At 41.8% G+C, this 27,471-nt stretch overlaps 1 protein-coding gene across 2 annotated transcripts in view; it reads right to left on the reverse strand.

The window, feature by feature from the left end:
* Positions 1 to 27,471, reverse strand: part of SDK2 (sidekick cell adhesion molecule 2) — a 434,613-nt gene that overhangs the window by 130,681 nt on the left and 276,461 nt on the right. For both annotated transcript variants that reach the window (XM_072645578.1, XM_072645577.1), the window contains exons 5-7: positions 17,382 to 17,515; positions 1,362 to 1,473; positions 176 to 366 (exon numbers count right to left, since the gene is read on the reverse strand). In XM_072645578.1, the coding sequence (XP_072501679.1) occupies positions 176 to 366; positions 1,362 to 1,473; positions 17,382 to 17,515 (437 nt within the window). The remainder of the gene's footprint in view (positions 1 to 175; positions 367 to 1,361; positions 1,474 to 17,381; positions 17,516 to 27,471) is intronic.

A 27,471-nucleotide genomic window follows, 5' to 3' on the forward strand; every position in this document is an offset into this window, starting at 1 on the left:
ATTGGAGGCCTGGCTCCTCTTGGGTTGGCCACGCAGTAGGAACCCCTGATGGATGGGAAGTTACCTTGCCCCCTTCTGCTCCCCCATGCTTCAGGTTGAGAGGGTACTGTGATGCCTGTGGAGAGATCCCTCTCTCCTTTCCCCCTCCCACCCCATCTCCATGCTGTGTGCTCACCCAACACAGAAAGGACAGCACCCCGGACCACAGAAGGGACACTGCTACTGCGTAGGACAGCCTCACATTCATAGTAGCCGGTGTGGCTGCCTTTGGGATTCAGAATCGTGAGTCGTCGGTTGTGGTCACTGATCCCCCCTGACACTGGCACCCCATCCTTCTTCCAAATGATGTGCAGTTTGATCAGGGGCCTGGCAGGAGGCAAGGGAAGCAGAGAGGCTCATTTGCATAAATCTGCATTGGTTAGGCAGTCATTTGTGCTGGAGGGACTTGGACTTTTAAAATTCAGTTAAGCACCTTAAAAGTTGTCTCCTGATATTTCCCTTTTCTATTTTCTCTCTCCATTCCCCTTACTCTGCAACCCACTGAATATGGAGGAGAAGGGAAGGGAGGAGAATTGAGGGGAAGACAGAGAAGACATGAGAATTATGAATAAATATGAAAGATCCACCAAAAGTGAGACACAGAAACAGAAAAAGAGATACACGAACTTATAGACACAAATACATATAATGAATCATACATACAGGACCAACAAATAAAGAACAAATGGTGAGATCAGCCCACTGCTCTTCCCACCTCAAAATGTCTTTCCTTATATTTTCTTTTGACGTTGATATGGTATTTTATATCTTATTTGATCCTCACAACAATCCTGGGAGATAGTATCACAGGAAAATCACCCTAGAGGTCATCTTATTCAATACCTTCATCTTAATGATGAGGACCGAGAGAAGTGATTTTTCCCAAGGTCATATAGGAAGTGGGAGAGTTCAGAATTTGAACCCAGGTCCTCTGATTTCAAATCTAACATTCTTTGCATTGAGCCGCGATATTTTTTATTACTATTCCTCGGCAAGGAAAATAAATAAGACTCAGAGAGGTTAGTTGATTGAATCATGACCACATATCTGCAAATTTCAGAGCTCTTTCCACAAAATGCCCTTTCTCCCCATCCTATTGGCACAGGCCTCTCAGACTCTGGTTTTTTATAATCTTTGTTCTAGTTTCCTTCTCGGTTATTCAGAGACGTGCTGCTATAGAGGCATATAAAAGACACATCAATTAGTGTCAAATCAGGAATGTCCAGTAGAACAGTGGAGTCAACGATGATAGGGAACATAGGAAATTTGGAAGAACAGTGATTAAGTTTGGAAAGGAGGGAACAGGGGAGATAGCTACTGACCTGGCATTGGCCACACATTCCATGGTCACCTCTGAGGTCCCAGCTACCACACTGGTATTCTTGGGAGGGATGATGATGGTTGGGGCAATAGGGTCTGCAGGGCCACCTACATCTGGGAAGAAGGCAAAAGTTAGTCCAAGAAACAGATGAGAATTTGCATCTATCTCTTAACCTAGTCTTTGGGAGCTAAGATCACAGAGGCCTAGGAATCATCATCATCGCCATCGTCATCAGAAGAAGAAACAGCTGACATCTATATAGCACCTTAATGTTTGCAAAGTACTTTATATACATTTCCTCCCTTGGTCCTTCCACCAACCCTATTTGTTATTACCTCCATTTTACAGATGAGAAAACTTAGACTCAGAAATTATATGATTTGCCCAGGGTCATGTGGCTAGTGCTTGAGGAAGGACTGCAGCTCAGGTCTTCCTGAATCCAGGAAGTCTTATCTTCTACTTTCCCAGAGGAATGGGCAGATGAGAACAGGTGATGAAAGAAGGTGAAGCAAGCGCTGGCCAGTCATCCTGACTTTTGTCTTACCGCTGGATTTTGATGATTGGAAAAGAGAGTGAGGCTGATGACTTTGTACAACTCTCTTAAATCTAGTTCACGAGCAAGTCAAGACATCACCCCCATGACGTCAACAGTCCTCTTCAAAAACAAAGGATGAATAAGAACACCCACTATGGTATGTTTGCTTCTTAAATGTAAGAGCATGGTGAGATCATCTCTGGGGGAACAAAAGGGAGTACCCATGAAAGAGTATGTGTGTCCGTCCTTTGTTGCCCAAGAAGACCACGCCATCAGAGGAATGATGATATGACTTGCACTTGACTTTGTTTTGAGTGAGGGAGGGCTGTGCAGGTCACCAGCCTCACTTCTCTTCCAGAGCCATCGGAATCCAGTGACCAGAGATATTCATCAGGATGACTGGAGATGACCCAGGATGAGGCAATTAGGGTTAAGTGACTTGCCCAAGGTCACACAGCTAGTGAGTGTCAAGTGTCTGATAACCTTCTCTCACTGAAAAGGCAGAGGGAGAGGAAGGGTTAGTTGAGGCCATGGATCCTTATTCTTCGGTTACCAGATGAGATAACCTTATAGAGATGTACAAACCTTAAAGCATTAGATCAATGTTAGTTATCATTGTTTGTTGTTATTACTGAACCCTTCCTGGCAACAAGTGCCATCCTCTACTCTGTGTTATCTTCCAGATTTCATATTACTTAGAGCACATCACCTCTCTCTCTCTTTCTCTCTCTTTCTCTCTCTTCTCTCTCTCTCTCTCTCTCTCTCTCTCTCTCTCTCTCTCTCTCTCTCTCTCTCATTATGGGCTTGTCCTTGGCACTGAGAAAGCATGTGGTCAGAGTCAGTGTATGTGTGCACAGTGGGATCACGGAAGATAGACTCTCGTGTCTGGGAGGCACAGTACAATAACAGGGTTGATATTTAGTCCAGGGGTCTCCTCCCCGGGGTGTCACTGTGGAGTGTGGTATTTGCTGGCATTTGGCTCACTCCAGTGTTATAACTTGTGCTGCTTCAGAAACAATCTTCTCTTTGCACTAGAATCAAGGATGTAAGAAATGACAAAGGTCTATGGCAAACCCAACCAAATGCTGTTTTATCTTAGTTACCCCAACCAATCTCATTCCTCATTTGCCATCCCTGGCAGGTGGTGTCCAGACACGTGCCAGGGACCAGGCAGGGACCAGGACCACCTAATCTCTTAGATGTGAAAAGAATGTGAGGGCAGGGGCTAGTATCATTCATCTTTGCATAGACACCTAATGTCTAGAGTGATGCATTGCATGGAATAGACTGTAGGGTCACATCAGTAGTAAGGGTCAGAGTTAGGATGTGAATCCAGATTCTCTGAATTCAAATCTAGCCTAGCAGCATAGATAATAGAATCTTCAGAAAGCACGTCCTCATTTTACAGATCTGAAAACTGAGGCCAAGGGATTTTAAATAACTTGTTCAAGGCCAGGTATTAAGTGTTAGGGGTGAGATCTGAGCCATTGTGGCAGTAGAATCAGTATTAGTTGAAAAAACAGATGGTATGACTTCCCCCACTCCTTCTACACTGCTTTCTACAGGCAGGATCAAATTGCCTCCCCAGAGGATAAGTCACATTCCCTGGAGACTGGATTTAGAGGAACAGCAGTGGCCTGGCATTGTGGACATATGTTTGTCCTGCTTTGAAGAGGACGTCAGGCCCCGCGTTTCAGCCTTCCTGGAAATCTCAAGAACGGGAATAAAATGTAAAAAATGGAATAAAATGACAGGAGAATAGAAAAGAAGAATATAAACCAAAATAATTACAACAATATAAAAGCCTCACGTAGGGGCTGTAAAGAGGGAACAGACTGAAAGCTGAATCCATAAAAGGGTTCTCTCAGTCGTATATTACTTACAGGGATACGTTAGGGCCTAACCTGCAGCAGCTAATAGGAGAAAGGAGTAAACAGGACCAAGAAGATGGCTAGCTCAGACATTATTAAAAAATACAATTGCTATAGGAGGACTCAGGGGCCATAATGTTTGTTTTTACAGAGCCGTGGATACCTTTCTGCAAGAATGATAAGAGCAACACACTCCCAAGGCATACAAAGATGCCCATGTGGGGCGGTGGGGCACGTGGAGGGAACAGCAGTGGTCTGAGCCACTGGGCCATGCTTTCCTTTGGGGTCAATGGATGGGTTTCCTGAAGTATGCCCAGAGAGTTGTGGGGAAAACAAACATTCCCCTGTCAAACATCATCAGACAACCTTTCCTGGGTTTGGGACAGAGGGGAAAGGGGCACCATGGGGACTGGCAGGGACTGAGCAGCCCTTTGGGCAAGGGACCCGTTCTTGGCACTGATAGGAAAATAAAGCATTGTCTTCCCCATTAGGAGAATTTCTTGAGAGCAGAGACCGGCTTGCTTTTTTCTTGGTATCCCTTGTGCTTAGTCAGTCAGACATTTATTAAGCACTTACTATGTGCTAGGTAATGTGCTAAACACTGGGGATAAGTAGAAAGGGAAAAACAGTTCCTACTCTCAAGGGTTCACAGTCTAATATGGGGGGAAATGTTCAAACAACTATGTTTGTTTGTACATAGTTTGTACTAGATACATACAGGATACACTGGAAATAATCACAGAGGGAAGGCACTAGATTAAGGCAGAAAGGCTTTTTGTAGATGGTGGGATTTTAGCTGATACTTGAAGGAAGAGAAACCAGAAGGAAGGAGAAATACTAAATATAGAAAATAATTTTTAGGGGGAAAGGCACTAGTAACTCTGGGTGAGGGGGGCATAAATCAGGATAAGTAGGCAGTGGTACTAGAGTTAGGCTTTGAAGGAAACTCGAAATTTTATAAGGTAGAAATATGAAGGAAGCTCATTTCAGACATGGGGCACAGTTTGGACAAAAGCCTAGTGACAGGAAATGGAAATTCACGTATATGGATCAGTGAGGAAGGCCAGTTTGGCTGGAACATAGTGTGTGTAAAGGAGAGTAGTGTTACACCAAGCCCTACAAAAGGCAGGCTGCAGTTAAATAGTAAAGTGTTTCAAGTTCAAACAGGATTTTGCATTTCTCCTAAAGGCAGAGGGACCCACTGGAACTTCCTGAGCTGGGGAATGACAAGTACTTTTGAACCTCACAGCAACCAAGTGAGGTTAAGTATTACTAGTACTATTTTGTATTATTTTACAAATAAGGAAACAAGGGCAAAGTAGCTTAATTATTTTCCATTAAAAGTACTTGTCAACTCATGTTGTGCTAGTGTCAAAGGTGGGATTTGAACCTACAACTCTCTTGGCTCCAAGTTCAATGCTTTTCTTTTTTATACCACAATGACTGGGTTTCCATAGGATAGCAGCAGAAGAAAAGACTGTACATACAGGTTGAGGCAAGATTTCAGAGGGCCTTAATACCAGCATAAAATGTTTAGATTTTATTCCCAGGATACGGTGAGCAGGGGAGGGGTATTGAAAGTTTATATAGTTTATAGAGTCATCCCTTCCATATTGCAACTTTCCCATTGTAGTTTCAATATATAGAGGGTCGACCTAAGAAACTAACTGGGAATTTTGGGGGAGTTTTGTGGAAGTCGCAGATGACATGTGAAGGCCAGCAGATGATACAGAAGTTTAGAAACTCAGAAATGCATAAAATAAATGGATAGTACTATATAATATCAACATATTTTATCTTTTAACACCATAATAATTCAGACTTCTTCTCTGGTATGAGGGGAGGGCTAAAATTTTTTACACAGGTTTTCCAGAAGGTTATGGAAGGGATAACTGTACAAAAGCAGAGAAGAGTTTAGCGTAAGAAAGGGGGAGTGAAAATAACACGATAAGAGTGGGGGTTTTGAGACCAGGAATCTGGCAGTGCTGTGGGCATGGACTGGAGAGCAAAGAGACTGAAAGCGGAGAAGCCAGTTAGGTTGCCAATAGTCCAGGCAGAAAATAATGAGGGCTTGGTCTAGGATATTATGGAATGGAAAGGAAAGGATGGAAACCGAGAGGCAATATTCAAGGAAGAATCATTGGGTTTGTTGACAGTCTGATATTTCCCTTTTTCAGCAAATCTGAACAGTACCACTTACTGGTACTACTGAGAGAAATAGAAGGGTCAGAGGGGGAGGCCATTTGCAGGGAAAGATGAAGAATTCTCTTTTAGCTATTTTGAACTTGATGCGATAGTGGAAACTATCAAAGCAGACACGTCTGTCTGGCTGATAGAGATGTGGAATTACAGCTTGTGAGAGAGATTAGAGATGCAGACATAGATTTGAGACTTATTCATGACGTGATGGTCAAAACCACAAGAGTAGGTGAGATGAAAGAGGGAAAGAGAATTTATAGAAAAAAGCAGAGGGTCAAGGATTGAGCTTTGGAATACGGCCACACTTAGGGAGTTAGAGAAAAAAGCAGAACCAGTGAAGGAGAAAAACAAGGAATACCTAAAGAGGAAAAGTAGCATAAAGCAAAGGCAGAAGAAGGGGGTGGTTGAATCAGCATGAAGGCAGAGAAGACAAGGAGAATGAAGGCTAAACGGGAGCTCCCTGGTGACCTTGGAGAGAGTAGTTACAAAAGAATGGTGTTGCCTCAGACATATTGAGACCTGGGAAAGACTTTAGCTTAAAAAGGCCAAGGTTTCCCACTGCATCCTGAGCCATCGCCAGTCGTCCTCACCTATCTTGCCACTGGACTCTGATGACACTGCAGAAGAAAGAGGGCCTGATAACGAGGCACAGCTCTGCCTCACTTAAATCTAATTCACTTGCAAGTCAAAACATCATCCTCCTGATGTCATTGGTCTTTGATGACAAAGAACAACATCAGAAACAATGTGAGAGGGGTGAAAGGAAGAAGTGAAGGCAGTAAGCATAGATTATTGAGAAAAAGGAAGGACAGCTAGATGGGGCAGTGGATAGAGTGCTGGACCTTGAGTCAGGAAGACTTGAGTTCAGATCTGACCTCAGACACTTATTAGCTGTGCGAATCTGGACAAGGCACTTAGCCCTGTTTGCCTCAGTTTATGCATCTGTAAAATGAGAAGGAAATGGCAAACCACTCAGTATCTTTGCTGAGAAAACCCCAAATGGGGTTGGAAAGAGTTGGACATGACTGAGCAACAATAGATGACAAGGAGCCTAAGGAAAAAGCAGGATCAGATTATTATTATTTTTTAAATAGAGGAATGGAGTATATTCACACACATACACACACATACACGCACATTTATTTTCAATATTCTCCATTCTATCCTCTACACAGTTGCCAAAGTGATATTTGTAAAACCCAGGTCTGATTACGCCACTACCCCGCTCAATAAACTTCAGTGACTCCCTATTACCTCTCAAATCAAATATAAAATCACCAACCTGACTCCAAACTAATTAAAAATCTGGTTCTTCTTATCACTTCCTTTTGTTCTCTTTTCATGCCACCAGAGAAACTGGCCTTCCCATGGTTCCTTGCATGCAGCATTCTGTCCTGCTTCTCAGTGATTTTGTAGAAGCTTCTCCCCAGTCTGCACACCCCCCTATTCCTGGAATGCATTTCCTCCACATGTCTGCCTCTAACACTCTTAGCTTCTTTCAAAGCTCAGCTCAAACCAAACCTCCAAGTAAGGCCTTCCTCTAGCTGCTCCTGCCTCCTTCTCCTGCCCAACACCTCATTTATTTTGTTATATGTGTGCATGCTGTATGCTCCTTTAGAAGGAAGGCTCCTGGAGCAAAGGGGATGCTTCACTTATGTCTTGTAACCCCAGTGCCTAGATTAGTGCATGCTAAGTGCTTGATAAATACTTATGGCTTATGTGCTAAAGGAAGAAAGCCAATGGAAAGGGAGAGACTGAATATGTACTCACTGCTAGTTTAGTGGTGAGTACCCCTCCCTGTCACGAGGGAAACCAGGGTTTAATTCCCTGATAGTAAGTCAAAGCAATTTTTTTCAATGATTTTGGAAAAACGTGGAAAGACTTGCATGAAATAATGAAGAGTGAAATGAGTAGCACCAAAGAATACTGTATACAGTAACAGCAATACTGTTTTAAGAACGACTTTGAGGAAAAAAGAACAATTTTGAATGAATAAGTTATTTTGACTAATATATATACCTAAATTAACTATAGACACAAGATGCTTTCTGCATCCAGAGAAAAAACTCATAAAAAAGGAGTATATATGGAATAATTATATATATATAGATATGTGTGTATATATACGGATATATATATATATATATAATCTATCCATCTATCTATCTATCTATCTATCTATCTATATCTATCTATCTATCTATCTATCTATCTATCTATCTATCTATCTATCTCTATCTATCTATCTATCTATCTATATCTATCTATATCTATCTATCTATCTATCTATCTATCTATCTATCTATCTATCTATCTATCTATCTATATATATACACACACACCCCCACCCCATTTGTGTCTAATGGTAGCCATCTCTAGGGCAGGGGTAGGTGGAAGGGAAGAAAATAAAGAAATTCACATGATAATGTTGTGGTATATTTGAAAGAAATAGCAAGTTGTGTATAGTGGATTTGCAGTTTCCTGTGCAACCATCTTTTTATTTTATTAGATTATGGAAATGCTTGCTTCATTCCATAAATTAAAAATAAAATTTAATAATGAGAAAAAAAGAGATATAGAGATAACATACCTGACTAAATGTTATGTGAACATGTTTCCCTGAAATGCGGATAGGCTGTTCTGAAGAATTTCTCTTCCACCTAGTTTTTCTGATGACCAAAATTAATGTATTTTTGAGATGTTTGGCCCAAGGGTAAGGACACAGTTCGATTTCAGAAAATAACTTTTCCCAGGGTAAAACCAAGTGACCTGTTTGAGGACTCAACTGGCATTGAGGACTCTGTTCAATTTGCTAAACACCTTTTGAAATGCTGACTATATGCAAGGTACTGTATCAGCTGGTGGGGATAGAGAATGAATCTAGAAATTGGAAAAAAAACTCTATAGATTCCTTAGTCTAAATATTGAAATCCTTTTCAGTCCTATTTCTCATTATTTCCTCCCATGCACACTGCATTCTAGGCACACTGGAAGACTAGCTCCTCCTCTATCTCATCCTCCTCCTCTCTTGAGTTCTCTACATTCTTTCAGGTTGTCTCTCATGCCTAGAGCAGGTGTTACCTCTTCCATAAAGCCTTCCTTCATCTCCAGGGCTAAAAGTATTTAATTTAAATCTCCATTTCCTCTCTTTTTCAAGTGAACTTAGAACACTTGGTAGTCTTTCCGTCCCTCTTATGTATGCGACCACCTTAATGTTATATACTTATCTGTTCAAATAGCGTGGGTTCTTCTTTGCACCCAGGGCCCTCAGAAAAGCCACCCCAGATTCAAAGTAATCTGTGGGTTCACATCTAGTCAAAAAGCTCTTTCATTCAACAAACATTTATTGAACTGAATATCTACTCTACTCTTGAAAAGTTCACATGTGACAGGAAGAGAATGTGGTGGTATAAGGAACCCAGAGAGGAAAAACACCAGAAATCATGTAGTGTGTAGTACAGGAGTTTTTAACCTAGGGTCTGTGAAATTGTTTTTTTAAATCTTTTGATAACTATATATAATTGATTCCCTTTGTCATCCTATATAATTATAGAATTGATTTTATGCATTTACAAACATTATCCTGAGAAGGGGTCCAGAGGTTTTGCCAGGGGTCCATGATCAAACAATGGCTGCAGTGCAAAGAGTACTTAGCATTAGAAAATCCAGGCTAGAACCCAGATTCATACAGTTATTAGCTATGTGGCTGTGGACATATTATTTCATTTCTTTCAGCCTCAGTTTCCTCCTGTGTAAAACTGGAGTAGAATCCCATTGCACTAACTTCCTCACAAGATTGTTTTGAGGAAAGTATTTTGTGAATCTTCAAGTATTAAATGCAAGCAATTATCATTAACCCGTCGAGCATAAAACCCTACATGTGGGCAAAGACAGAGTGACTGAGCATGTGACGATAGCTCACCCAGATTCTTGTCTTCTCTAGCTCGAAACTCATTTGCGATTTCATTGAAGCCTCCTGGTCTTCAGCAGAAAAGAGTTAGGAGGCTGGGGAGTGTGTCATGATAACCCAGGCCCTGCCAGCAGCAATGACATGGGCAAAAGTGTCCAAATAAATTTCTCCTGCAGTTGGGATTGTGAAGTCAGCACAAGCTAGAGCCTCAGAGATTTACTGCAAATTAAAGTTGGCCTGGAGCCAACCAGAACTGGCCAGGGGTTGGGGGTGGAGGAGGTGATGGATCTGAATTCTAAGCCACTGATAAGTCCACACAGGGTCAGGGTAAGAATGTCAGACCTATGGAAACCTAGGGCTTCTGTGATGACAGGAAGTCTGGGGCACAGAGTTATGCAGATGAGAAATTTGCATATATTCTTATCATTATCAAGCAGAAGCACAGTTGGACATGCTCTACCCAATGAAACAGACACAATCCCAGGCTAACAGGGCACACTGGGCTGCCTTTCCAGGAATTGGGAACAGCATGCCTTATCACCATGGGAGAAGGCTAAAGATGGGACAGAGAGTGGATTGGCTGGGATGGGCTATCACAGCTGCTCTGGATAGGGCAGGAGAGGTAGAAGAGGAAGGGGAGGAGGTAGAGATACAGGGGGAGAGAGAGGGTGATGGCGAGGAGACAGACAGGGTTGGTAGTGGGAAAAGCGATGATTCCTCCTTGTAAATTGGCAGGCAGTCTGGAGGATTTCTGTCAGTGACAGGAACAGGGTTTTTGAAGTGTAGTCATTCGTGGGAGGAGAAATTAGCTAAAAAAATATCGGCTGATTCTGCTCTCAATCCAACACAAATCACTGAGTGGGAGAAGGAGGCAAAGGGCGCTTGGAACTGGGAAAACAGAGAAATCTGGTTTGCAAGTTACAATAGGAGTGCCTGCTTTATCCTTGTGCCTGTCAGTTGGGGTTTGAGGGGTTTAAGTGGGTTTTCCTGCCTCCTCTGAGTTGTTGGAGGGCTCTAGGGAGGAAAGGAACAGTAGGGAGATGTTGTGATGAGTGCTTTTCTCTTGGGGCAAAGTTGCCTGTGACAGCTAAGCTGGGAATACCTTTATTCCATCTATATTTGGGTGGGAGGGTATAGCTGCTTAACTTCTCATGAAAAGCAGATTCTGATGCCTCCCAGGGTCTGAAGGGCAGAAGGTACCTTGGGTAACTTCACTCTCTTTCATTGACTCCTGTCCAGGGTTAGCAGAGATACATAAGATTAGGAGTTAGGTTGGTCAGTAGTCAGTGCATTGGGGTGTACACACTGGCTTCTCACTTTATGCAGCTCAATTTTCTTGTCATCCCGCCTCCCACCCCCACTTCCACCCCACCAATTGTATTTGGCTCTTGTTCCATGACAGGTAAGAGTAGAATGACCAGGGGGAAATTCAAGGAAAAAGTAATCTCCTTCAGTTTAAACCCATGAAGTTAGAAATCAAAGTTGCATCATTGCCCTAGCATGATCAGAGGAAAAAAAAGAAAGAAAAATTTCCTTTCTTGGGGCAGGAAGCAAATTAGACAGAAGAGAATGTCTCTTTGCAGGAATGAGATGATTTCCAAAGTTTTTTTTTTTTAGCTCCAAAAATGTTATAATTTCGATTTAAAAAATGCTAAACTGTATGGCTTTACTTGGGTTTGGGCACCAGTAGCATTACATAGTTCTCAGGGTCTTTTCCAATTTGGGGATGCTGTGGTTCTTCTGGTTATAGGGCATCTTTTCTAGGAAGGATTGGTTTAGATTCCAAGTAACCTGAGTTGGGATAAGCAAATAGATTCTAGAATAATGAGGAATTCCTGTGGGAGATTGGGACAATCATGGATTGCAGAGCCTAGCATCCTAAGGCTATCTCATAAGTTTCTCCTGGTTTGTAGGAATATGGAAACCAGAGGTGGGACAGCCAAGAATGCAGAAACAATGGGCACTGCACCTTTTTCTTGGTATTATCTGGAGTCTCAGCCTAACCATGGATGATTAATGAGATTTGCTTTTCTAAGCAGGAGTTGTGCAGATGTGGAGAAAAGTGAACATCTGGTTCTTCCAGCTTGCAGCTGCTCTGTTGCTAGAAAGAAACGTTGTGCCCCATATCAAATTTACTTAGTGATTCCTTCTGACCTCTTCCTGGCATGGTTCTTGAGTCAATCACATCTTTCTAGACATTAAGAATAGGATAAGGAATCAGAGTTCCTGGGATCTACCACGTAGATATATGGGAAAAAGGTCTAGGTAAGACCATCCCCAGAGTCTTGAACGCTTCTTTGACTCCTGGCTTGGTCTTATCTTAATTTCTAATTCTTTCCCCTTAACCCAGTCCCTGTGTTCCTCACCTTCTCTCCCAGATTCTCTCTATTTCAGGGAGAAAGCAAATCCCTCCCTCCAAGACTCAGTTGTCCACCATTTTTCCCAGTGAGCAAGAGAGGCTCTGCTCATGGTCAATGAGGAGATCCAGGATTGAATAATATTTGCATAAAGATCCTGCCTAATGATTGCAAGGGTCATTTAGGGCCTTAAAACAGTAAAGAGTCTTAGAGGGCATGAAATCCAATCTTCTTGTATTACAGATACAGAAACCCAAGCCTAGAGAAGTAAAAGGATTTGTGCAAGGTTCGACAGGCATTGATTGGTAGAGCTGGGCTTAGAACCTAGGTCTGACTCCTTGTCCCATGTCTACCATGCCTGCAGCAGGTAGAGTTCCATCAGTCTTACCCATCTACTGGAGTTGGATATAGGAGTCAGAACAGCCTGGGATATGATGTTTTGACCAGCTGCACTCAGACTGTAATGGTGTTGACATCATGATAACTTTAAGAACTCCCAAGTTGATCTGAGACCTGGAACCTTCTACTCACCAGCAATCATCAGCAGCACTGCTCCATCTACTGATACACTACCCTAATTCATTCCCCACTAACTAGTAATATCCTACCCCACTCTCCCTCTTCTAACCTTGGTGTTGGCGATTTTCTGGTTATGTAAGAGTAATCTACGTCCCCCACTTCCATTTTCCCTCCCCTCATCTCCATCCACCTTAATCCTATACCTCCCAGGTCCCACTCTGGATGTGCTTGCCCTTTCTATCTCCTAGCCCATATTTAATAAATTTCCCTTCAATTTAGATGTCTTCCTCTCATGCTTCTTTCATTTCATGGAGCTCACAGAGATCTGAATCCCCCAAGATGACACTGATCTCCCTGGATATCCTTTCCAATAACTGTTATACCTTTCCTTTCTCATACCTTCTGATATACTCATCTCAAAGGGGGAGTCAGAATGCTTCCTGTTCTCTGTCATTTCCAGACTCTCCCTCTGCTTCCATCACTTAGAAAACTCTCATCCTTTGAGGTTTACTATATTAAAATTTATCATCCAAACCAGATTCTGTGGATGTTATCTACTGATAGCCACGTTATTCTCTCTTCTTTCCAATAACTTCAGTGCCAGGTTCACAGTCTTTCTCTCCAGCCCAATTCTTGCTCTTATACTAGAAGACTTTAACTGGCGTATTGATGTTTTCTCAGGCACCCTAACCTCCCAATTGGTCAGTTCCATGACCCACTCTTTTATTCCTCCTCAGCTCCTCACAGGTATAGCAACACCCTTTGACCTTTCCATCATGTACAAGTGTTCCACTTCTATGGTCAATAACTCTGTTATTCCTTTACCCTATCAATCTCCTGTTTTTACCCTTTACCCTATCCATCTCTCCTTGTTCTTTACTCATCCTACATCTACTCCTTATCTTTACCATGACTTCCAAACCTTCCACTCCTCAGTTCTTTCCCAAGATATTGCCTTACTTTTCATAATTCTCTAAATCTCGACCCTTTCAAAACCATGGAAAACCCTTAAGTTAACCTTTTAAAATTCTACATTATCTTTTGCTCTTGAACATGCTGCTCTCTTCACCTATTGCTACACATTTCTCTGCAAACCCCAATCTTTGATTACTCCTACCGTTCACCTCTTTCTCTCCTCTTCACATGCTGCTGAATAGAGTTAGAGGAAGTCATACAACTGTGTTGATTAGGTTTGCCACAACTTTGTATTATCTAATGTCCCTCACTGGAGAGAAGAAATCTTTCAAATCCTTCCTAATTGAATTTCTAGCCCATTCGCCAAACCTAGTGCATCTTTAAGTCTCCTATAACACCCCATCCTCCAAATCTCTCAGCTGAGAATCTTGACACATACTTTATTGAGGAAATAGAGGTAATTGCCCATGAACTCTCCTCACAACTCTTGACAACATCTCCCATTAACTCCTCTTTTACTTAAGTCTCTGTTGAAGAGGTGGGCTTTCTCTTTGTCAAGGTTAACCTGTCTACATGAACCTTTGATCCCCTCTACTCCTGTCTTTACCAAAGATTGTTCCACCTTTCATTACTCTTCTCCTCCTGATCTTTAATCTCTTTCTATCAACCGTCTCCTTCCTTGCCACCTAAAAACACTCAAGTCTTTCCCATACTTAAAAAAATTCTTCACTAGATTCTGTCATTCTCACTAGCTATCCTCCTATATATGTTTTCTCTTTTCCCAGCAAATATCTTGAAGAATCTGTCTACATTTCTTTCCTCCAATTCCTCTCACTCACTAATCAACCCTCTGTAGTTTGGCTTGTGACCTCATCTTACAAATGAATCCGCTCTCTCCAAATTACCAATGATCTCTTAGTTGCCAACTCTCGTGACCTTTTCTCATGAATGTGATGGTAAATGTTTAACAACTAGCTCTCTGGGAAAAAAAAAGAACACAGGACACACTTTTAAGTTTAATCTCCATGATTAACATTTTTTTCCACTGTCTTAAAACAATCAACAAAACAATAAGTCAAACCCTGACTTTGCCAATTTCTGAGGTGTAAAATGCTCACACTGAACATTTAACATTCAGCTTGAGAGCTCAAATTGGTTTTTCTCAATCCTCACCCTTCTCATTTTTTTCTTCAGCATTTGACACTGTTGACTACCCTCTCCTCTTGGGTACTCTCTCATCTCTGGTGATTTTTCTTCTCTTAGTGATATTGCCCTCAGTTCTACCTGTCTGACCACTCTTGCTCAGTCTTCTTCTCTGGATCATCACCAGTGCTGCATCTCCTAATTGAAGGCAAACCCCAAAGCTTTGTACTGGATCCTCTTCTCTTTCTACAGTCCCTCAATGACTGCAACATGGGTTTAGTTATCTCTAAGTCTGACTCCTAGACTAGACCTTCATAGTGTCTCTCCTCAGCTTCAGTCTCATACCATGAATTACTTATTTAGACATTTTGAACTGGATGCTTTGTAGAAATCTCAAACTCATTATGTCCAAAAAAGAAGTCACTAACTTTCCTGCAAACCTACCCCTCTTCTGAATCTCCGTATTACTGTCAATCACACCACGGTCCCTCTAGTCATCTGGTTCCACTATCTGGGTGCCATCCTCAACTCTTCACTCTCATGCCACATGTCTGATCAGTAGATCCATTTTGGCCAACATCTATATCTCCCACATGACGAAAATCCTCTTTTCTCCACTCACATGGACAATACCTTCAAATCTTCAATTCCTTTACTTTGGTATATTGAAATAGTTTCTAATTAATCTCCTTGTCTCAAATCTCTCTGATTTCTAATGTATCCTCCATATAGCTCCTAAAGTAATCTCTCTAAACCTCAGGTCTGATCCCTCCTACTCTGTAAACTCTGGTGCCTCTAGGATCAACTCCTCAATTTATCTTTCTATTTCTCCAATCTTCCTACTCATTCCTCCCCTCCATGTACTCTACTGTCCACATGCACTCGCCTTCTTGTTATACATCACATATGACCTTCTGCCTCTCATCTCTGGGCTTTTCCACTGGTTGTCTCCAAAGCATGGAATTTACTTCTTTTTCACCTTTGCTTCTTGTAATTCCTAGTTTCCTTCAAGGCTTAGCTCAAAGATTTGACTCCTCCTATTTTTTCCAACTGCTAATACTTTCTATGTCCTCCTACCTTCCTTGTATCTGGTTTGTATGTTGTGTGTGTGAATGTATGTACCCATTCCAACAATACATACAGATGTGTAAATATGCATATATACATATATTTATGTGTATATGGACACACATGTGTATATATACATATATGTGTGAATATACCTATGTATATATACATATATATGTGTTTGTATGTGTGTGTGTGTGTGTATATATATTATATATTACAGTGGATAGAGTGATGGATCTGAGGTCAGAAAGACTTTCTTTCCTGAGTTCAAATCTTGCTTCAGACTCAGAACTATCTGTGTGACCCTGGGAAAAGCACATAATCCTGTTTGCCTCAGTTTTCTCACCTGTAAAATGAGCTGGGAAAGGAAATGGCAAACCACTCCAGTATCTTTGCCAAGAAAACCCCAAATCAGGTCACAAAGAGTTGGACATGACTGAAAACAACTGAACAACACATACAAACACACATATATGTATATGTGTATACACACACATATAAAACATATATGCACATGTGTACATGTATGTATTTATACCTGCATGTGTACACACATATACTTGCATGTGTATATACATACACGTACATACACATATAAAAAATAAATGTCATGTTCCTGCTACAATGTAAGTTCCTTGAGACGGAGGATTGTTTTGCTTTTGTCTTTGTCTATCCAGTGCCTGTCACACATTAGATGCTTAATGAATACTTGTTGATTGATTCCTGTCAATGAGAACAATACCCTGGGCTGCGTTCTTCAGGGCAGATAGGTTTCCTTATATGTCTGTAGTAGAAGCAAGGAATATCTTTCTTTAAAAACATGCTTCCCCACCTCCTTCTCTCTTACTGCTTAAGTGATGGCAGTCTCTGGTCCCAGATGTTGGTGCAGGGTTCTTAACTCGTGTTACAGACTCCCCCCCTCTCCCCAAAGATTCACGGATAGATTCCAGGGGGTCAATAGATGGAAAAGAAATTACATCTTTATTTCAGTATAATTGTTCCCCTCCCCCCCATCTTATGTAGTTTATTTTATCTTTTTAGAAAATTATTCTGAGAAATAGTCTTCTCTAGACTGAGGAAGGGGTCTTTGCCACAAAAAAAAGGTTAGGAACCCCTGCTTTAGTAGTTAACATGTGCACATGCACACAGTACAAACTCACTGTGCAACTACGCCCAATTTCCCAGAAGCCTGGCTAAGAACCTCCATCAAGCTTCATTATTCTTGGTGCCTCTTTTGATGAAACCTTAGGATCTTACACTTGTCAAGGGAGCCAATGTCAAGAGCTCAGCCCCTTGGCTGTCTCTTTCGCAAATTGTCTCTCCCATCCCCTCCTGCTCAGGAGGTAGACCTCTTCCTACCTTCCCTCTATACCCTCGAGCCAGATGAATAGACTTTTCTGCAGTCTACCTCTTCCCCAATTAACTCCCCCTCCCCAGCTTCTTTCCTGAAGATTGAATGGCCCACTCCTTTATCAGTCCAGTCCCCAGGCCTTGTGCTTACTTTCGACGGTGAGAGTGATGGGGTGGCTGGTCTTGTTATCCCCGTTCTTGTCATTAACGGCCTGCACGTAGTACCGGCCAGCGTCAGGAGCCACAGTTGACAGAATGACTAGGGTGTTATCCAGCGTGATGGCTCTGAGGAGGACAGAGAACTGATTGAGAGATTCTGTCAGGGTCACCCCCAAGCCTCCCTCTGATGCAGTGTGGGGCCGGGGAGGGGGAGAATTCTGGGGACTTGCTGGGAAGGAAAACGGAGAGAGAGAGAGAGAAAGAGAGAGAGAGAGAGAGAGAGAGAGAGAGAGAGAGAGAGAGAGAGAGAGAGAGAGAGAGAGAGAGAGAGAGAGAGAGAGGGAGAGAGAGAGTGAGCTGATGAGAAATGATAAGAGAAGGGCATAAAGCTAAAATAATCATGCCTCACATTGATATTGAACATTAACATTTTCAATTCATTTTCACAGACGTTATCTTTTCTCATCCTCACAACCATGAAAGAAGGCAGGATGAAGAGCATAATCCTTATTTCTGAGTCAAGGAAATCCAAGTGCAAAGATACCTACCGACCCCTCCTCTATGTCTAGGTGTTCCTTAACCTCTGCAGGGCTGAGAGACACATCTGCTTAATTTCACCTTATGTCTGAGGCCCAGCCCTGTTATAACTGATGCCAATGTCCCGCAATTCTTTCTCCTCCCATGGTCCCTCTTTGCCTGTAGTGAAAGTCACACCTTCTACAAGGTCCCTGAATGTCAGAATCAAAAATAGATGTGTATGCGTGTGTTGGATGGGGGAGGATTGGGTTATGTCCGGCCACTAATTTCACCTTCTTTATGGAATTTTATCTCCTGAAGGTGATGCCTGAATTCCCAATATGAGGTACCTTTTAGCATGGAAAGTTTTGAAAAGCACTGGGGGGAAATCTCATGCTGTGAATTAATGCTTCCCCTGGTACTTTTCAAAAATTCCTAACAGAGAGAACAGGAACATTAACTGGGACCAGACAAGTCCCTATATTTAACATGAGTTCACATATTAAAGGACTGCTGAACTAAATAGTGCCTGACCTACATGAACTTAACTATTTGTATAACATCATGTAGTTGATGGTTTGATTCAATTAAATTCAACAAATATTTATTAAACACCTATTACTATATATACAAGGTACCATGTAAGGGTCTAGAGATAAAAAGATGAAGATGTATTCTCTGTCCTCAAGGGCATAGTAGATATTAATGATGATAATTTAGATAGAAGCTCCATGCATAGGGGATTATTAGCCAAATGGACTGTTGGATTCAATCCATATCTCCTGTCAAGAACTAATAGATCTTGTTCCGGTGCCTCAGTTTCCCCCTCTGAGGAGGGATTAAAAAACAACAACAAACCTGCCTTTTTTCCATCTAATGACATCTCTTCTCTCCCTGAGGATGAACAGGTACCTGAGAGGGTAGAGTGGTACAGACACAGGACTGTACTTATCCCAAACCTGAATTCTTTTCCCCTTGGGACCAATACTGGGCACTCTAGAATCCCTGACTCAAGTGAGGGTGTCTACATCCCAGCTGGAAACTCACTGAGCCTCATTATAGCCCTTAAAAGTCTGACCACCAACAAATTTTCCTCTTTTCTTGTTTTCCATCTTCTTTTATTCATTTCCCCATTGACAAACAAAACCATTAGTTTGTCAAGTCTAGCTCCAAATTTTAATGTGATGTGCATGAGACAGCTGTTAAACATCCTTAATGTTAGTTTAACAAGGACAAATTCAGTTGAATCCTTTTCAGATTTTCCCATAAGGTGAATGTTACAGAGTTTTAGAAAGAGTCTCTCAAAGAAACTGATTCACAAATGTCTCTTTTGTTTACACTTTTACCAAGGCTGGGGGTTTTTCTTTTTCTTTTTTTCTTTTTTTTTGCTGTTGGTCTTTTATATGTCAGTTCTCTTGCCATCAACAGGGCTCCAGGGAATTGCAGAGGATGCTCATCCACTCTGTTCTTCTCCCTTTTCTTCCTGAAGAGTTCCCTCTCTTTTCTCCCAGGTTCTTTTAGTAACCTGGGCATTAGAGGTAGGGAGTAGCCCTGGACAGAGGCTTGACAAACTGTGGTGGTATGCAGTGGCAATAAATAAAGTGCTGCCCTTGGAATCAGGAATACCTACACTCAGATTTTACCTCTGACACTTAGTAGCTGTGAGACTGTGGGCAAATTACTTAACCTCTTTTGGCCTCAGTGAATCAGTCAGTTGGCATATATTAAGTGCCCACTATATACTGGGCAGAAGACAGCCTCTGCTCTCAAGAAACATTTAGTCTAATGGCCTCAGTTTCCTCATCTGTAAAATGGAGTAATTACAGCACCTGTCTCCTAGGTTAGCTTCTTCCATTGGGCAGCTAGACGGTCTGGTGGCTAGAGTGTCAGATCTGGAGTCAGGAAGGTTCACCTTCCTGAATTCAAATCTGACTTCAGACAGTTACTAGCTGTGTGACCCTGGGCAAGTCACTTAAGCTGTTTGCCTTACTTTTCTCCTCTGTAGAATGAGCCAGAGAGGGAAATGTCAAACCAGTTCAGTATCTTTGCCAAGAAAACACCAAACGAGGTCACAAAGAATTGGGGACGACTGAGAAACAACTGAACTGAACTGAACAACTGAACTGAACTCCCAGGGTTGTGGGAGGATCAAAGAAATAACATAAGTAAAGGGTTTTGCAAATCTTTAAGGGCTGCATGAAATTAAATAAAAATTAAATGAAATAATAAAAATAAAATAGCAATTATTACTGGTATTACTTCTGACCTCAGTACCTCTGTCTTAGGTCCTAAAGCCTCCTCTTAGAATGCCACCATCACTGAAAGACTAATAAGGAGAAATCTTTCTCCTGCCAAAAGCCAAGAGAAGTGTGGTGCCATGGAAAGAGGGTCAAGTTTTACTACAGTCAGAGGAACAGAGTCTGTAATCTGGCTTTAATGTTCATAGCTCTGTGACCTCAGGCAAGTCACCCAAGTCTCTCTGGGCTTCAGTGTCTGCATCTATAAAATTAGGGAGCAGGATAAGTAATGATAATAGCTCACATTTATATAGTGTCTTAATTACCTTATTAGAATGGAAGTTGCTTCAAGGCAGGGACTGCCTTGCTTGCATTACATTTGTATCCCCATAGTACAGTGCCTAGCACTGTATATATACTTAAATTTTGGTATGAAGATCTTAAGAAAAATGGAAGTACTTGAAAGGTAGGGACTGACTGGTCTTTTGTGTATAACCCCTGCACTTCTCATGCTGCCTTTCACCCAGTAGATTGAATAAAAGGACCAATAAGGGCTTTATTTATTACCTCATTTAAACCTCAGAGCAACAGATATTTCTATTACCCATAAATGTACTACTGGGTTCAGGGACTCAGAGATTCCCTTATATGATCACCATCTATTGGCTTTGCCACCTCTCCCTCTGCCTTTCCATGGCAAACTCTACTCTTTGTCCACACTGTGACCTCCAATCCCTTCACCCCTCAGTCCTCTCCTAGACCCTCGCCCTTATACTAGCCATATTGTCCATCTTGACCCCTTGGTGAAGCAGTTTAATTCTACATTGTCCTTTTCTTGAGGGCCCCTTTATTGTATGGCCAACTTTCCCACACCAATCCCCAGCCTTAGATCATTTTCACCATCTGCTGTTGATTGAAACTCTTCTGACTTGGTCCACTCCAAATTTATGTTAAATAATCTCAATGGGGCCCTCACTGCTGCTAAGCAATCTTTTTATACCTGTCATGTCAATTTCCTATCCTACTCTTCACAACAGATCTTTCAAATCTTTTCATCCCTTCTCAAATTTCCTGTGGCTCCCCCTTCTGCTACCCTCTCTGCTGAGCACCTTGCCTAATGAAAAAAACTGAGATCATTTGCTGTGAACTCCTTCTTCCTCATCTCACATCATTCAGATGCCTTCTGCTCTGATCTTGGCCTTCAATCTTGTCATACTCGAAGAGATGGCTCCCTAAGGCCAAGCCTTCTGCCTGTGCAAGCTATCACATCTCATCCTGTCTTCTCCAACAAATTGCCTCCTCTGTCATACCTACTCTATCCCTTATCTTCAATCTCTCCCTGTTTACTGGCTCATTCTCTCCTGTCCACAAACATGCTCATGTCTTTCCCAACCTCAAAAAACCCTCACTCGATCCTTCCTTCTGTTGCCATTCTATATCTCTTCTGCCCTTTGTGGTTAAATTCCTTGAGAAGGTTGTCTACCATAGATGCCTCCACTTTTTCTCTTCCCTTCTGAACTCGTCAAGTTACCAATGATCTCAGTTGCAAAATCCAGTGACCATTGTTTCAATCTTCATCCTTCTTGACCTCTGTGCAAAATTTGACCTTTAAACCTCAGAACAACAGATATTGCTACTACCCATAAATGTACCACTTCTGTGTTCAATCACCCTCTCCTTGATATTCTCTTCTCTCTAGGTTTTTGAGATAGCATTTTCTCCTAGTTCTCTTCTTATGTGACTATTCTTTCTCAGATTTCTTTGCTGGATCTTCATCCAGGTCATGCCCACTAACCATAGGTGCACTATAGAGCTTTGTTCCTTCCAGGACATTCTCTTCTCCCTCTATACTATTTCATTGGGTGATCTCATCAGCTCTCATGGATTTAATTACCATCCCTATTCTGATGATTCTCAAATCTACCCATCCTGTTTACCTCCAGTCTCATATCTCCAATTGCCTTTCAGACATCTTGAACTGGGTGTCTAGTAGACATTTTAAACTTAACATGTCCAAAACTAAACTCATTATCTTTTCTCCTAGACTCTCTGCTATTTCTGACTTCCCTATTACTGTCAAAGGCACCATCATCCTTCAAGTCCCCATCCTAAGGTACTATCCCCAGGTAGATGTCATCTTGACTCCTCACTATCTCTCACCTCCCTCCCCCCCCATAGTTAACATGTTGCCAAGTCCTGTGGATTTTACCTTTTCAACATCTCTTGAATATACCCTCTCCTCTCCTCTGACGCTGGCACTACTCTAATGCAGGTTCTCATTACTTCATACCTGGGCTAATGCAATAACCTGCTGGTTGTTCTCCTAGCCACATGTCTCTCCTCACTCCTGTCCATCCTCATTCAGTTACCAAAATGACTTTCCTATGGCACAGGTCTGATCATCTCACCTTCCCACCCCCCTAAAAAACCCCACAAAAAACAAAACTCCAGTGGTTGTCTATCACCTACAAGATCCAACATAAAATCTTCTTTTTGGCATTCAAATTTCTTTATGGAATGCATACCAGGCATGAGGCATACTCCGGGCAAAAGCATGGAGACTGGAAATGGAATATCCTATGTGAGGGACACCAAGGCCCAGTCAAAGGCCAGTTTGACTGGATTCTATATATATTCGAGAACATAGGAAGGGGAGTCATGTGTAGTAAATATACATAACATATATATTATATACATATAGATACATGTGTGTATGAGTGTGTGTGTATGTGTATATTGCTCTAGGAGCTGGCATGCATTCCATCCTCACCTCTGTCTTGTAGAATCCCTTGTTTTCTGTACAGTTCAGATGAATTGCCACCTAGCTCCTCTCTACACTCTTACATCCCATCTCCCCCCACCCAATCATCTCTGATCTGGTGACACTGCCCTTCCTGCTGTTCTAAGATTCTCTGTCTTTTGTTCTGGCAGCTGCTCTGGGTGGTTCCCATTTCTGAAATGTTCTCCCTCCTTAGGAAGCCCATTGGTTTCCCTTCAAGTCCCAACTAAAATCCTATCTTCTGCAGGAAGTTTTTCCAACCTTCTCTTCATTCTAGAGCCTTCCCACTTGCTAATACTTATCCCACATACAGCTGGCTTTGTATATAATTGTTTGCTTGTCATGTCTCTTATTCTATTGTAAGTTCCTTGAAGGCAAGGACTACACTGTGCCTCTTTTTGTATCCTTTGTGCTTAGCACAGTGCCTGGTACAAAGTAGGTGCTTAATAAATGCTTACTGACTGGCAGAACAACTCTTCCATATAGGTATAAGTATTATCCTCATTTTATAGATGAGAGACAGGAGAAGACCTGTGTTCAAGGTCTGAGAAATGGTGACTACGGGCAAATTATTTAAGTTTTCCCTAGAGCTAAGACACCAAGTTGCGTATGCTGCATCGTTAGAGCCCTACCAAAATCTCCCTCTACCTATGAAATCTAGGGTTTGGCCAATTCTTTCTCCCCGACAAATGAGGAAATCAATGTTTAGAGAAATTAAGTGACTCACTTTAGGGTCACACAGCAAGAATGTATTGGGAGTAGGATTGGAATCCAGATCTTCCTGAGACGGAGTCTGGTGCTCTAATACACAATGTTAGATGTCTCTCTAAGCCTCAGTTCCTTTATAAAATGAGGATAACAATATCTATCCCACACAGGATTAAAAAAAATAGTGCAGGAAAAGCATAAGATGACAGACAAGCTGCCAGTTAGCTCTGAATCTATGATCCTATGAACCCTTCCTTGCTTCTTTTTCTCTCTTAGTATCCCCTTCCCCCATCCTGTGTAGAGCAGTTGAGTCCATACACACACACACACACACACACACACACACACACACACACACACACAAGAACACAAGCATACCCACACACACATGCACATGCAGACCTTTTGGTGTGCAAATGACCTTAAGCATAAAGCTAGGAGATTCTAGTATAAATATTATTTAAATTCATAACTAGCTCAGGTCATGCAGAATTCAATTGTCCTGCCATGGCTACAATTATTGGTTCAAATTAAAAGTTATGCCATACCTTTGTACCCAGGCATTGTCTATCTTTACTCTTTTTCCCCATTCTTTCTCTCAAGCAATCCTGGGTAGGGCTGGAGGCAATGAGGTATTCTGGGAAAGTGAAAGATCTGGATTGTGGTTCCTGCAGAGCCACTAAACAGCTGTGTGACTTCTGGGGCGGTGAGGTGGTGCCATAGTGCATAGAGCCTTGGGCTGAGAATCAGGAAGACTCATTTTCCTCACTTCAAATCTGCCCTCAGACTCTTACTGGCTGTGTAAGCCTGGGCAAGTCTCATAATCCTTTTGGCCACAGTTTTCTCATTTGTAAAATGAGCTGGAGAAGGCTATGGCAAACCACTCCAGTATCTTTGCCAACAAAACCCCAAATGGGGTCAGGAAGAGTCGGACATGACTGAATAGACTAGACAAGACTTTAGGCAACCTATTTTCTCTCTTTGTTCTTCAAATGACCGCAACATTAACGATGGCTAGCGATTGTAGAGTGCTTTAAGATTTGCAAAGCACTTTACAAGTATTATCTCATTGTATCCTCACAACAACCCTCCAAGGTAAGTGGCAATATCACCACTTCCATTTTACAGATGAGGAAACTGAGGCAGGCAGCACTTAAGTGACTTGCCCAGGGTCACAGAACAAGTGTCTGAGGCCAAATCTGAACTTAGTTCTTCCTGATTCCAAGCCTGGCACTCTGTCTACTGAGCTACCTTGATAAAAATCAATGAATGGACATTTACTAAGCATTAAGTGCCAGGCACTGTGTTAATGTTGGGAATACAAAAAGGCAAAATACAATCCCTGCCCTGGGGGAGCTTATGATCTAACGGGGTAGACAACATGGAAACAACATATATACAAAGTTAGGATAAATAGGAAATAATTAAAAGAAGAAAAGCACTTGAATTAAGAGGGGTTAGAGAAGGCTTCCTGTGCCAGGTAGGATTTTAGTTGGGACTTGAAGGTCAGTAGCAAGGGAGTTAGACTAGGTGACCCCTAAGGTCCCTTCTCTAACACTCTATGTTCTAACGTTCTTTGTTACTTTCTGTATCTTTCTTAATTTTTCAGTTTTGGCCCAAAGTTTCTTTGTCTCTTTGGACCCCAGGTACCTCCTTGCCCCCTTGTGATTTCTAGTTGAAACTGTACTGGCTTTGAGACAAGTTCGCTTTCCATTAAGTTGGTTCTCTTTTGGCCCTGGCTCAAGGAAATCCAGTCTTCCACCCATTTCCTACCCTATAACATAGGCTCTACCTTCTTTCATCTGTCTATACTTCTACAGTGTGTGCTGTCCTCAACTGAGACCTGGGAACTCCACCAAATATCTAGGCTTCTATGTACTCCCTTAGAATGTCAGAGCTAGAACAGGACATTAACCTTATCGAGTCCAATAGAAGAGGAAATGGAAGTCCAGTGATAAACTGCCCATGGCTCCATGACCAGTTAATGGCAGAGCTGACTAGAACCTAGGTCTCCTGGGTGATAGGTCAGCCTTCTTTTCACTACACTAAAATGCCTTACTCAGTTACTTGGTAAACTAGTATTCATCTCTACATAATATGGACCTATATTTCTCAGAGCTACTTCTGAAACTCCTGGGGGACTTTAAAAATAACTTTAATTTAGAGAAAGCTAGGTGATGCAGTGGAGAGAGTACCAGCTCTGGAGTCAGGAGGACCTGAGTTCAAATCTTACCTCAGGCATTTACTAGGTGTGTGTCCCTGGGTAAATCATTTAACCCTGTTTGCCTCTAAAAAAACTAAAAAATTTTAATTCAATAGATTGACCAAACATTTAAATAGTACCTACTATGTGCAAGGTTAATGTACTGGATTCTGAGGTTATGAATACAAAACCCAAAGATGTGACTTCTCCTTACCAAAACTGAGTTAATTTAAGGACACATCTTTTCCAGTGAGGAACAGTAGTCTTCTATTAAAAACAAAACCAAAAACGTCAGAGCAAGATTTCTGATGTTCCATCCATCTGCTCTGAAAAATCTTAGACTTCCCAGAAGCAAGGAGGCTGAGAGGACCAGTAAAGCTTACATTACACTCAGATGATTTCTGCTTTACTAGAAAGATTCCATTTTCCCTTGTGATCTCTATTGATGGCTAAAGAGAAGATAATAAGAGCTAACATTTGTATAGCCCGTTAAGATTTACAAAGTACTTTTATGATACATTATCTCATTTGATCTTTACGACAGCCTTGTAAGGTAGATGCTATTATTAATCTCATTTATAGATGTGGGAACTAATGCTGAGAGAGATTGACTTGTCCAGGGATCCTGGGAGGCAGGATTTTCACTCAGGTCTTTCTGACTTCATAGTCCTGGCTCTAATCATTGTGCCACTTTTCCTGACTCCAAAATCTTCATTCTATACGCTGGCCTTAAGTCCATGAGAGCATTCCAAAGGAAGATATACTAGCATTTGACTGAAGTTAATAGGAGATCAATTAATTTACTCCTATTCTTTATTCTCCAAAATGTACACAACTATATCCAAGCTTTGCATCCAACTTCCACACAATTTAGCCCTGGGGATCAAAGCTTTTCAAGAAAATGGTTACAGTTCTAGGCACAGAAATTCGTAGGGGATATGCAGAGATAATGCCTCAGGGTTTGAGAGGCAGCTAAGTAGTTCAGTGGATAGAGATCTGGCCAGGGTCAGGAAGACCCGAGGTCAAATCTGGACCTGTGTAACCCTAAACAAGTCATTTTACCTCTGCCTGACTCAGTTTCCTCAATTATAAAATGAGGATAATAGTTGTATCTACCTCCTCCGGTTGTTGTAAGGATTAAATGAGATAATATTTGTAAAGCACTTATCACAGTGTCTGGTTTAGGTAATAGATACTTAAAGAATGTTTTCTTCCTTCCTGACTTAGGGCTGGATTCCACAGCCATGACCCTTCTGGACTCCTTTTGGAACCAACTTCATTATACTATCCTGCTGGGTTAATTCTGAATGGCTAAGTTCCCACCTTTCAACACTCTCCTCCATGGAGATACCCTTCTCTGAGCTCATGGTGTTTCATGCCTGGGGACACTTGATAATTTAATTAGAGAACTGAGTAAGTCAGATTGAAAGATCCCCAACGGCCCGTACATTCTTTCTATTGTTATCCTTTTGCCTTCTTTCCCACAACACACAGCCAGGGGATGGATAAGGTGTTACTAATCACTGTTTAGACCCCAGCAGTGGTGTAGCCCATAGATAGAACTCTCTCTCAACCCCTCCTCCTCCTCCCCTCCAGCTCTCTATGGCTGATAGCTCTCATTGGATATGTATCCCCTGCA

The sequence above is a fragment of the Notamacropus eugenii genome, chromosome 2, assembly GCF_028372415.1.
Source record: "Notamacropus eugenii isolate mMacEug1 chromosome 2, mMacEug1.pri_v2, whole genome shotgun sequence".
Taxonomy (NCBI): Eukaryota; Metazoa; Chordata; class Mammalia; order Diprotodontia; family Macropodidae; genus Notamacropus; species Notamacropus eugenii.